Source organism: Patella vulgata, chromosome 6, assembly GCF_932274485.2.
Source record: "Patella vulgata chromosome 6, xgPatVulg1.2, whole genome shotgun sequence".
In the NCBI taxonomy this organism is placed as follows: Eukaryota; Metazoa; Mollusca; class Gastropoda; family Patellidae; genus Patella; species Patella vulgata.
In genome coordinates, this window is record NC_065884.2 from 6330051 (window position 1) to 6344355 (window position 14305).

General features: G+C 38.1%; 1 protein-coding gene across 1 annotated transcript in view; it reads right to left on the minus strand.

Annotated features, from left to right (window-relative positions):
* The window catches only part of LOC126824930 (uncharacterized), a 29262-nt gene extending 14957 nt beyond the window's left edge, over positions 1 to 14305 (minus strand). The window contains exons 1-2 of the mRNA XM_050554384.2: positions 14025 to 14305; positions 2107 to 2172 (exon numbers count right to left, since the gene is read on the minus strand). Of these exons, the coding sequence (XP_050410341.1) occupies positions 2107 to 2172; positions 14025 to 14150 (192 nt within the window). The 5' untranslated portion in view covers positions 14151 to 14305. The remainder of the gene's footprint in view (positions 1 to 2106; positions 2173 to 14024) is intronic.

The following is a 14305-nucleotide window of genomic DNA, read 5'->3' on the forward strand; positions in this document are numbered from 1 at the left end:
CATACAGTATTATTTAAATGATTTTGACCCTTTTTAGGTGCATAGGCATGATAAGGGGTTACATGTTAATTTAACTCTATCAAAAAAAAAAAAACCCATAACTTGATACATTTTCTCATGTCCTGTTTCCTACATAGATGAAGTACAATTATTATAGTTTTTATAAATTTAATTTTGGTTTCACTGACAATGCATAAGACCACCTACATGTTTGGTTTTTTTAAAATTTAGATGAGAAAGATAATCTCGTATTAGATTTTTTAATAAGACTTCAAGGAACAGAGATCAAGGCTCTTCAAGGATCTAAATAACTTAACACCTACTTGTTAAAACACGTGAGAGTTAGATATTTTTTCTATCCACATGGATGATACCAAACATCAGTCAGCTGGACCTCCTGTTTTAACGTGATTTTATTATGATGATCATGGGAGAAGATGACCCGCCCTCTACTGACGACAGCAAATTTTAACACTGTGTTTATATACTAGATCGCTAGCCTGGAGGTTGGGTGTTCGATCCCTGCATTGGCCGAGAAAGTTCATCCAGATTTTTCCGGCGTGGTTCCCCCTTGTCAGTGATGCAGGATGGAGGGCCTGACAAGGACAGCTGTCTAGTCATTCGGATGGGACGAAAAACCGAGGCCCCATGAACACATTGGCGTGCACGTAAAATATCCCTTGACAGTTGGAATTCGATACAAGAGTAGGCCGTAGTGCTGCTGTCCGGGCAAAATTTCCCTCATAGCACACTGTATGGCGTATGCCCGTCTTCAATAGCTCAGTTCGGAGCAGAACAGTAGGACATTAATTAACTTATCCAAACAATAATCAACTCACGATGGCATCGCAAACTTGCGATGTTTATTGGATTAGGTTCCGATTTGCTGTTCGACTTTCATTCATAATTTAATCATGAAATGGATAATTGATACTAAGTTTTTTATCCTACCGACTTTAGGAATGATGATCGAGGCTAGGCCAAAAATTCAAATGCTAAAATCTCGGTTCATAGTGGATCAATTTGACTGAAATTTTCAACAAATTCCCTTTACAGTATCTAGTTTTTAACTATTATATAGTGAGAATGGCCAGCTCTTTAACTAATCTCCCATAATGTATGTTTAAATCAACAATGAAATGTGGTTTAACGTTCAGCTTATCTGCTCCAACAGGACAAATCAAGATAGTCATATGCTATTCAGTGTGTTATGTAATGAAATGGGGTTTAACCTCCAACTGTTCTGCTCTGACCGGGCTAATGTAGACGGTCATACGCCATACAGTGTGCAATGAGGGAAATTTTCTCCGGACAGCGGCGCTAAGGCCTACTCTTATATCGAATTCCAACTGCCAAGGGATCTTTTCATGCATGTTGATGTGTACATGGAACCTCAGTTTTTTATCCCATCCAAACGACTAGACAGGCCTTTCGTCCTGCACCACTGACAAGGCTGAAATCATGCTGAAAACTCCTGATGAAACAGTGGGTTATTAGGGTGTATTATACTGAGTTGACAGAACAAGTCAACTGTGAGACAGGATGACATGGATGAGACGTAGATTATAGAGACAAACATCCAGTATTTTTCCCAAATCTCTGACGTACAGTAATAGCAATCCTAAGGGGGAATCCCTATAGGGGGCATAACTGATACAATATAAATATAAGACCACATTTAATACATGAGATATGACACATGGACCACAGTTAATAATCCCATCAAAATAACTAGTTATTTCTATCTCCGTCCTGAACCACTGATGAGGGGAAATTACACTCAAATGTGTTAATTGACCACACTATATCAAATTCCATAGTATTTATTCTCCCAGGCATACATATGCCATTACAAGAAGGAGAGAGAGGGGTTTAACGTCCACTCGACACAAACTAGGTCATTTCAGGACTAACCCATGGTTCAATTTTATTTTAATAATTCGCTTGTGCGTAGGGGTCTTTAGCAGTGGGAGGAAACCGGAGGACCCAGAGAAAACCCACAAGGTTGGACAGGCGACCCTACTCCTTGTCACGTACAACCGGGGAATCGAAACCCCACCAGTTGACTCAATAACAGATCGTACCATAAAATGTGTGAAATCTCACCTCAAATGTAACTCGAGATAATTCACCAGGATGCGCATTTCCTTCATCAGCTGTTAATTCTAATTTCTGAAAAATATAAAACAACAGACATTACTCACATGTCATCTTTCATATGTTTAATCATGATAACAAACCTTAATCTCTCAACCCTCCGTGTTTCGAGATAAGACATGAGGCCATTACCTTCAACGTAGCACATGCAGGAGCGATTCGCACCCTGCATTTGTAAACAAAATTGACAATATTTTTAATAAAAACAACAATTGATTATTTCTGCCAGACCCAACCAGAATTAAGCATATAATCATACCTGAAACGGGTACAAATCGTCGTTTTTAAAATCGAGGCGTTAAGCGGTTACTAAGATCGCCATCTTTTTTTACGATACGCTGTCATCATGAAGGCGGGGCTAAATATAAGGCTTTTATAACAGCCAATCAATAGGGCAATCTAAAGCACAGTAACTATGAATGGATTTCGATGGCGGTGTATATCAGACAAAAACAACGCTTCATTAATTTAAACGCGAATATTTGGAGTAAGGCGACAGTTGTGCCACTACACTGGCCTCTGTAAGTTTAATTAATCATAATAGCATAAACTTATCTTATTTTAAAGATGTTACATGCATTAAAATTGAGTTTGCCACTTGGAACTAAAGGCATCCAATCGTAGCTAAAAACAAACACATCAGTATATCTCAACGTTTTTAGCTACGTTCTCGTAGCTAATGTTTAATCATGCACCAACCTGATATACCATTACCTCCATGTCATCTTTCAAAAGATTAGCTGGGTAAATGATGGGTTAAAGGTGGGGTAGAGGAGTTAAAAGTGGGTTAAAGGTGGGGTAGAGGAGTTAAAGCGAGAATTTCATATTTTCTAAGAAAGTCAAAACATAATTATTTCTATGTCTTTTGCTCAATACATGTAGGTTATCAACTCACTATTATATGATCATAGGTGTCATTCTCACACTTAAAACTCATTTACACAGGAAATGACAACACAATTACCTCCCTTGTTTTCCTATTGAAAACAATGGTCAGCCATTTCCTCAACGTTGGAATTTGAAGTTGAAAATGATATTTTTGCCAATTTCTCAGTTGGCAATAATGAATTATAGGATTAATATGATTATTCTTTAACAAGGTAGGACTGTTTATAGATACCATCTATTTTAAGGCTTTAACTTAAAAATTTGAAATTTCCGCTTTAAAAGTGGGGTAGAGGAGTTAAAAGTGGACTAAATGGTGGGTTAAAGGTGGGTTATAGGAGTTAAAAATGGGTTAGAAGGTGGGTTAGAAAGTGGGATAGAAGGTGGGTTAGATGAGTTAAAAGTGGGTTAAATGCATTAAAAGTGTGTCAGAAGGTGGGTAAATGATGGGTTAGAGGAGTTAAAAGTGGGTAAATGGTGGGTTAAAAGTGGGTTTGAGGAGTTAAAAGTGGATTTGAGGAGTTAAAAGTGGATTAGAAGGTGTGTTTCAGGGGACAAGAGAATACTCGCCACCCTCATTTTATATACTTTTATAATATAAGCACTCCTTCAATCGACTGTCTAATAATGAATCTGAGATGTACAAAAGTTGCATTGAAACAAGGCAACAAAAAATAGCTGTACAATTGGTGTTTAATTGTTAATTGTTATATCTTATTGCAAATGGTAGAAAATACTTAAATATACATGTATCCAAATCAGGACTCTCTGGATCAAAATATTGTCATTTTTAGTCAGGGTTACATGTACATGAATGCCACATACTGGTACTAGACCCAACAATATGATTCATATTTACATATGGTAATGATTAATCTGATTACAACACAGATCCTATTTCTTTTCGGTTTTTTTATAATTCAAAATTTCGTTTTACTTGTCTTTACTACACTAGGATCTGGAAGAGTTGTTGTCATTGGGGTGTTCTGGATGATCTGAGGGTTTAGGCAATGAAACGGTCTGTCACAGTGAGCTTTTGGCGTGTGGTGCACAGGCTGTGGTTAATCCACTAGAAACATCAATGCTGATTGTTTAATCAAATGTCTGAGGTCATAGGGACTTAAGTCGGTCTTTTGACCCCTGACGTGACCTATCGCTATAACTTGTCAGATCTTCATGTAGTGTACTGTAGGCTATTGAAAGTATAAAAAAACGAAATGAAATATAGATCTGTATTTTAATCAGGTTGAGTAATGAAGAAAAAAAATGCAATACAAATACAGAAATGTCATTTCTACCCTCTCATCACTTTATTCAAATTACAGTCATTAATATCAATTATAAGGAGAGAGAGAGAGAGAGAGAGAGAGAGAGAGAGAGAGAGGGTTTAACTTCCACTTGACACAAACTCGGTCATTTCGGGACTAACACATAGTTCAATTTTATTTCAATAATTACATGTAGCTTGCACAGAGGGGTCTTTAGCAGTGGTAGGAAACCGGAGGACCCAGAGAAAACCCACGAGGTTGGACAGACAACCCTACTACAACTGGGGAATCGAAACCACGCCAGTTGACTCAATTACAGACCTTATTATACAGCGCGCACGTGCTAACCAATCATTTTATTCAAGTTACAGTCATCAGTATTAATCATAAGGAGAGGGAGAAAGAAATGGGGACTAACTCGATCATTTCGGGACTAACATATGGTTCATTTTTTTTTCAATAATTTGATTACATGTAGGGGTCTTTAGCAGTGGGAGGAAACCGGAGGACATGGAGAAAACCCCCCCGAGGTTGGACAGGCGACCCTACTAATTTGACTCAATGACAGGTCTTATGATATTACGCGCACGTGCTAACCATTCAGTCGTCCAAACCCTAATTAATCGTAAGACTGGCTTACAAATGTAACCAATTTATTTTGGATCCCAGAGGAAAACTTGTTACTTCTTCATACCTGTGCCTGGAGGGTACATTAACTGTATTACAGGGGCGGATCCAGGATTTTCAGAAAGGGGTGGGGGGCGTGCTGCCCCCACTTGGGAGTGCGAAGCCCGGCCCTTGGTGGGCGGACTGACAGGCAATCAACCAAGTAACCAACCGGCTTGTTTCGGAGTAAATTATGACGGTGACCACTACCATTTTTAAGTATTTTTGTTCTCCTTTCCCGCAAATTGTTCGCCACCACAAAATGGACCCGCGTCTTGAGTATTATCCCCCCACCAACCCCTGCACTATATACCCTTCACAATACCTGCCCAACTACAATTTCATTGCGTGTATATAAAAGAATCATGAACAATTACTGAAGTCATTATGTATTATAACTGAAGAAATTGTGGTGTACAGTTTACAATTTGTCACGACAGACTGGAAAAAAATATAATACGTATGTATCTTCATTGTAATAAAACTATTTGAGGTAAAAATTAATTGACATTTTAAATATAATATTATCTTCATTGTAATAAAACTATTTGAGGTAAAAATTAATTGACATTTTAAATAGAAATGAATAACCATAAAAATATTTTCTTCGTGTTGTACTTGTATGGTGTTTTATAAAATTAGATATTATGAATGAGTATTGTTTGAAATATTTGTGTGACAAGTATGAATGAATGAATGAATGGTTATAACAGGCTACACATGTACTGGTCAAGTACAGTCGTCATAGGATCAAAGGATAGTAAGGCACAATAACTTGCATTAAAGGCACATTATGTAAGATTTAGATAAAAAACCTGACACTGTGCCAATTCTTGATATAAAAGTTCAAAAATAGATAATGAAAAACAAATACCGTTTATTGAAAATTTCATTCAGATTACTATATTCTGAGCGAAGTTATGGCTGTTTGAAGGTGTAGCATAGATTATGGGCGAGGTATGTGAACTATATAACTTTTGAGGAAATAGATAGATTCAGACCTTACATAATGCTTCTTTAACTTTCAAGGAACTAAACGTGCAGGACCAAGGGCCTGGCAAGAAACAATGTATAGTCGTTCGAATGGGACAAAAAACCGAGGTCCAGTGTACACATTGGCGTGCACTTAAAAGATCCCTTGGCAGTTGGAATTCCAGACAAAATGCCTGTTTTCATTTCCATGTTCAATTACCAAATACTAGAGAGAGAGAGAAAAATGGGGTTTAACGTCCACTCGACACAAACTAGGTCATTTCGGGACTAACATATGGTTTAATTTTATTTCAATAATTCGCTTTCACGTAGGGATCTTTAGCAGTGGGAGTAAACCGGAGGATTTGGAGAAAATCCTTGTCACGTACAACTGGGGGTCCCGTGTTCGATCCCTGTGTTGGTCAAGAAAGTTCATCAGGTGCCTCCTTGTCAAATGTGCAGGACCGAGGGCCTGGCAAGGAACAATGTATAGTTGTTCCAATGGGACGAAAAACTGATGTCCAGTGTACCCATTGACGAGCACGTAATAGATCCCTTGGCAGTTGGAATTCCAGATAAAATTTCCCTCACAGCTTGTCTTCATTAGTCCAGTCGGAGCAGAACAGAAGAACATTATATAACCCCCATTTCATATTCGATTACAAAATACCATTGGAACGATGTAAATAGAGTGCTTTCTGATAACAATTTGGTTATTCCCAATAATAGATATATATATATATATCACCACGTACAAGTTTAAATCAGCCGATCTTTATCTAAACCTTAATAAATTTATAGTGTGTTGAGAGTTGAGAATAGTTTTTGCTTTGAACTATTTATGTCTATTTACTTGAGATAAAATACTGATCATGGTACAGTGTAGATGAAGTTTTCGTATGTTATGGTAACAATACAGAATATATACAGTTTAAAACCTTACACCCAAACATATTTTCTTTTATCAAGGACAAAATAGCTCTATACTTTAGAGCCTTGAAGAGAGAGAGAAAGAAACTAGGTCATTTCGGGACTAACATATGGTTCAATTTTATTTCAATAATTCGCTTGCGTGTAAGGGTCTTTAGAAGTGGGAGGAAACCAGAGGATACAGAGAAAACCAACAAGGATGGACAGGCGGCCCTACTTCTTATCACATACAACCGGGGAATCGAAACCCCATACACCACTTGACTTAATGACAGACAGACCTTATGATACAACTCGCATGTGCTAACCAACCCCCTAGAAGCTTGAAATAGATGAGAAAGGTTTTAAAAGCACACATTCATCTAATTAATATGTTTGGGTTTTTTTGTTTGTGCATTAGCCATTTTGAATCACTTCTGCATTGTCTTCTTGGTCATTACAAATGGAGCTTAAAACCATTATGTCCATAGAATACATGAGTTAAGTAGTGATTTAAAAATGTTCATTGTGTCTTAAATATTGGATACTAGGATCACATATATTTTCACAGTAAGATAACAACATCATACGCAGCACCAAAAGAATGGAACAAATTGCCTCTGGAAGTCCAAAATAGTCCAAACTTGGCTATATTTAAACGACGTCTAAAAACCCTGTTTTTTACCCAAAAGTTTGAACTATAATTTAAATGCTTCACTTTCCATTTGTATATTGTAACTTGACTATTCCTTTGTATTCTTTTGTATATTTGTATATACATGTATGTTTTTTACAATCATATCTACATTGCCACAGAGCAGTCAAACTGACTGAATGTTCAGCGCTATAGAAAACGATTATTATGATTATGATCAATATTGATTGAAATGGACAAATATTGAATTCTAGCTCAGGTTTAGCTCCTTTCAAATTATTAAGACGCTGGCTCGCTAGCCTGGAGGTCGGGTGTTCGATCCCTGCATTGGCCGAGAAAATTCATCTGGATTTTCCAACATGGTTTCCCCTTGTCAGTGGTGCAGAACGGAGGGCCTGACAAGGACAGCTGTCTAGTCCTTCGGATGAGACGAAAAACCGAGGTCCTGTATATACATTAGAATGCACGTAAAAGATCCCTTGGCAGTTGGAATTCGATATAAGAGTAGGCGATAGTGCCTCTGCCTGGGCAAAATTTCCCTCATAGCACACTGTATGGCGTATGCCTGTCTTCATTAGCCCAGTAGGAGCAGAACAGTAGGACGTTAAACCCCATTTCATTTTCATTTCCTTTAAAATTATCAAAATTCTAACTCAAGCTAACACCATTTATACAAACAACATGTAGCTGCACCAAATGAAATTCGACACCGCACCCATTAATATTTTTAATGTTTGAGTGTACATGTGATATTTGATGAAAGAAGTGAACTTTTCTCATATGTTACATGTACACATGTATAAATATACAATGCCAGGGGTGGATCCAGGATTTTCAGAAAGGGGGGCTCGTTTCGGAGTAAATTACGATTTCCAACCTAAACTGACTGTTAATTCATTTAGCAACATGAGTTTCGGTACCTACCTACCAGCTGAGGTATGTTTTCCTTTCCCACGAGAATATATGGGGCACCGCAAAAAATGGGGGGGGGGGCATGCGTCGGGTGCGCCTCCCCCCCCCCTTTGGATCCGCGCCTGAATACCACTTGTAAATGTATTATAAAAAGCATGGATCACAAGTAGCTATGCATAACCCATGCATGTAATGCAAACATTTAAAGTGTTAAATAGAAATACAAAGGATCTTTAGATTAAGTCGCAAAACTGAAGCCCCACCTCTCAAAAAGGATCTACAACTGTATTAGGTATATGTATAGGAGAGAGAGAGAGAGAGAGAGAGAGAGAGAGAGAGAGAGAGAGAGGTGGGGTTTAATGTCCACTCGACAATAATTCGCTTGTGCGGAGGAGTCTTTCGTAGTTGAAGGAAACCAGAGGACCCGTAGAAAACCCACGAGGTTGGACAGGCGACCCTACTCCTTGTCACGTACAACTGGGGAATCGAATCACGCCAGTTGACTCAATGACAGACCTTATGATACAGCGTTCACATGCTAACCATTCGGCCATCCAACCCCCTTAAATACAACAGGATCTTTATTCTTTAGATTAATTGCATACCACCACTTAAGCCCCACCTCTCAACCCCTGATTGTCACCTAAGATACATTACGTACATGTACACCTGATTTTATGACGACTGTGTATATAGTATGATGTAGTACACACCCTCTATATGTATAGATATATAATTATTAGAAGAGATTACATCCTGTTCCCTTCCAATAATAATATACCTGCACGTTCTTGAGACATGTGATAAACAGGTACTTGAACTCCTCTAACAGGTAGTTTATGTAAATATAAATATAATATACGACAGGTACTTGTACAGATACTTCCTTGTCTCAAAACCATGTTTTAAATTATGCAGGCACCTATACAGGTACTTTCTAATCTCAAAACACATAAACCTATATGTAAATACATGTATTCACACATCTTACTACATGTACCGTCCTACTGTTCTGCTCCATAACTGGGCTAATGAAGACGGGCATATGCCATACAGTGTGCTATGAGGGAAATTTTGCCGGACAGTCGCACTACGGCCTACTCTGATATCGGATTCCAACTGTCAAGGGATCTTTTTAAGTGCACGTCTATGTGTACACAGGACCTTGGTTTTTCGTCCTATTTGAACGACTAGACAGCTGTCCTTGTCATGCCCTCTGTCCTGCATCACTGACAAGGGGGAACCACACGGGAAAATCTGGATGAACTTTCTCGGCCAATGCAGGGATAGAACACCCGACCTCAATGCTATAATAGTAGTGTAGATGTAGATGTACTTTAAACTACTGTATTATAATGTATGCTTCCCTTTAAACTATAACAATGATGTACACATCCCTTTAATGTGTAATTATAATGAATATTTGTAAAGAAGACCAACCACTGTTTGTAAGTTATGGTATAATAATGACCAACCGAGTTAGGGTTATACATTATTTCCCCTTTATATCTCCCAGGTAAGATAATAGTTTATTTATATACTCTGAGTAAAAGGTGTTTTGTTTTAATTTCTACAAGGAAATCTGTTTCTTTTTTTCTTTAAACACACTGATGCTATACATTCAGTTTGTGTTAACCATTCACCACATAAAAACCTTATGAATTAATTATAAATTTAACTTGAATTTACCATTATACAATAAAGTACATGTATATTATATATGCATTGTAAATTGTTTAGGTTCTCAACAAAGCTTCGTGTTTTTTGTGGCTGTAAATAAATTCATTTAGATTACTTACTTTACATATTTTTAGTGATTAAATTATAATATATGTAATTGAAATGATCAAAATGAAGAGCCCCGGGGAAGAACGATCTAAGTCACTTTTTCAACGAACCCCAGTTAATGGCGCCATCTGGTAGCAAATTGTTTAAGTTTTGTGTGGAATAATCAATTTCAGGTACAAACGATCGGAGTCACATTGAACCAAGGCCCTTCTGAAATGGCCTCCCGAACAAATACAAGTCCATCGTATTTATTTGACCTTAATTTGGCTGAAAAGTGGAAGTCAGTTGTTGTACTGGTAATTATGATTGTATTAAACATTATTTTGAAGTTGTAATTAAACCCACTTGTTGTTCTGTTCAATTCAAGCATTCTCGTCCAAAAGTCTGTTTTGCCTTTTATGCGAAAAGATAAAAATGTTTATACACATTTGAAGTTTTAATATCTAATCAATATACATGAAAAACTAGGTTATTTCAGGACATTAAAATTTGTTTTAACCTACATGTACAATCAAAGTTTCTATTAGAGAGAGAGAGAGAGAGAGAGAGAGAGAGAGAGTTTAACAGCCACTTTACACAAACTAGATAATTTCGGGACTAACATACGGTTCAATTTTATTTCAATAATTCGCTGGTGCGTAGGGGTCATTAGCTGTGGGAAGAAACCGGAGGGCCCAGAGAAAACCCACGAGGTTGGACAGGGCAGGTTGACCCAACTCCTTGTCATGAATAACCGGGGAATCGTAACCACACCAGTTGACTCAATGACAGACCATATGACACAACACGCACATGCTAAGCATTCGGCCATCAACCCCCCAAATCTGGGAATAGATAGGAATCTGATGTTTAGATGTACATGTACATGACAGCTCAGTTTAAACTACTAACTCAAAAATAGAACTGACCACTATGACATATTTTTACTTTTTACATGTATAATTTAAAAAAATACTCTTTCATTCAGAAACAAGATTACATGAACATGTTTCACAAGCTTTACATTCATAAACAAATAACAATACATTATTACATTCAGTTTATACAGAAAGAGTAGAAAAATAGAATAACTTGGACCAACTATACATAAGTTTATTAACAGACCTTACAATAAAGTACATGGCAATACACAATAATGGATGATTTTTACTCTCAATTGAAATATTTATTAAAAACAGAAAATGCTTTTATAATATTTCAAGGTCTTGCCACAATCTGATTAAAACACAGACCCTATTTCGTTTTGATTTTTATAGTTCAAAATTTCGTTTTACTTGTCTTCACAACACTAGGATCTGGAAGAGTTGTTATATAACCTGCGCTCTGGATGATGTGAGGGATTGCCCAAGGTACACAGAACTGTGGGTAACCCACAAGAAACATCAACGCTGATTGGTTAATCAAATGTCTGTCATGGGGTCAAAAGCCGCTCGTATGACCCCTGACTTGACCTTCCACTACAACCGGTCAGATCTTCATGTAGTTGAGGCCATCGAAAGTATATAAAAAACGAAACGCAATATAGATCTATATTTTAATCAGATTGGGTCTTGCCACAGGTTTTGACTAGTGTTGATATTTTTTTTTATGATTTTATTTCAATAATTCGCTTGCGCATAGGTGTTTTTAGCAGTGGGAGGAAACCGGAGGACCCGGAGAAAACCCACGAGGTTGGACAGACGACTCTACTCCTTGTCACGTACAACTGGGGATTCGAAACCACACCAGTTGACTCAACGACAGATCTTATGATACAGCGCACACGTGCAAATCATTCGGCCAACCAACCCCCCTTATGATTAAAGAAGCATTAGAACTTTGGTCAACTTTTTTGTTATTTACTAGAGGGTGGTGAAATGAAATGAAATGGAGTTTAACGTAATACTATTCGGCTCAGACTGGGCTAATGAAGATGGGCAAACGTACAGTGTGCTATGAGTGAAATTTTGCCCGGCAGCAGAGCTAAGACCTACTCTTATATCGACTTCCAATTGCCAGGGGATCCTTTATGTGCATGCCAATTCGATGTGTACACAGGGCCTCGTTTGTTTTTTGTCCCATCCAAACGACTATACAGTCCTTGTCAGGCCCTCCCTCCTGCACCACTGACAAGAGGAAACCACACTGGATGGTGGACAAAATATATTATTTTTGAAATTGGTGATGTAGTAATATTCTGAGTGTTTGCATGAAAACTTTGAGACTGATCTGCCAATCCAATGAGGAGATGCAGTTGTCTTAAGATTTAATGTTTTTCTTTACATGTACATTCTAATTCTGGATTTCATTGTTTAGCATCCTACTTTTCTACAGAGAGAGAGAGAGAGAGAGGGGGGGGGGTAAGTCCACTCCACACAAACTAGGTCATTTCGGGACTTAATATGGTTTAATTTTATTTCAATAATTCGCTTGTACGTAGGGGTCTTTCGCAGTGGGAGGAAACAAGAGGACCCTACTCCTTGTCACGTACAACAGGGGAATCGAAACCACACCATTTGACTCAATGACAGACCTTATGATACAGTGTTCACATGCTAACCATTCGGCCATCCACTCCCCCTACTTTTCTGAACCTCCCATCTTCATTAGCCCAATTCGGAGCAAAACAGTAGGACATTAAACCCCATTTCATTTCATTTTCGGGGGGTTGGATGGCTGAATGGTTAGCGTGCGCGCGCTGTATCATAAAATCTGTCATTGAGTCGACTGGCGTGGTTTCGAATCCCCGGTTGTACGTGACAAGGAGTAGGGTCGCCTGTCCAACCTCGTGGGTTTTCTCCGGGTCCTCCGGTTTCCTCCCACTGCTAAAGACCCCTACGCGCAAGCGAATTATTGAAATAAAATTAAACCATGTTAGTCCCGAAATGACCTAGTTTGTGTCGAGTGGACGTTAAACCCCATTTCTCTCTCTCTCTCATTTCATTTTCTGCACTAACTGGGCTAATAAAGTTGGACATACATACATCCGGTATGGTACATGAGACAAATTTTGCCTGGACAGTAGTGCTGGCACGATATGTTGTTGAATCAATGTATCATGATATATTTAGTCGAAGAAATTAAACTTTTTTATCATGTTACTGACCCAAAAAACTTTAACAGTGTTTGTGTACGGTACGGTACCTATGAATAATGTGTGAGTGAAGCAACAAAAAAAAAAAAGAAAAAAAAAAGAATCGCAATACATTGATTCAGCATCTCGTGATTCAATACACGAATCGTGAGATGGTGCATCACGATACATTGATTCAATGATTTATCGTGTAGGCCTACAATGTGCAATGAGGGAAATACATGTATTGCCCGGACAGTGGCACACTATGGGTGACTATGGCTTACTCTTATTTCTAATTCCAACTGTTAAGGGTTCTTGTATATGTACACTGGAACTCAGTTTTTCGTCCCATCTGACAACTATACATTGTCCCTAGCTAGGACCTAAGTCCTGCACCACTGGCCTCGGGTGGGGTGGGGACCATGTTGAAACTCCAGATGAACTTTCTCGGTAAACACGGGGATCGAACATAGGACCTCCAGGTTAGCGAACCAGCGTCTTACTTACTGATCCACCATGGCTCCCGTTATGAGTTGAGGGTCCATGGGTCAATACATCTAAGCTTAATTATTTAGGTCTTAAAATGAATTTAAAATGGTTAACTTCAGTCAGTGAAAATTGCCAATTTTTGCCTCAAATACATGTAGGCCCTAGGCCTACTGGTAACTACAATTATCGTCAATAATCTGATTTGCAGCACGGACAATGGAAAAGAAAAATTATCTTATAATTTTAGGCTTAGGCCTGTGCCACTCACCTCAAAAAGTTTGGATAAACTGGCATTATAAATTTTCGTTGAAGCCCTTCTGGATCTGTTGTGTCCCCAACCATCAGCTAGAGGATGAGGTTCGTCAGTTTTAGGTGGTGTGTTACTATTTCCCATTATTTCATAAACTAAATGATGAAGCTAAACACTTATTAAATGACGTATTTCACGATACTATAGAGCCATTGTGCGAACACGGACCTCCGAGTGTGTCGTGTGTTTAATTTTACACTTGTGCCGATGTTATACAGTTTTATTTACATTTTTAAGTC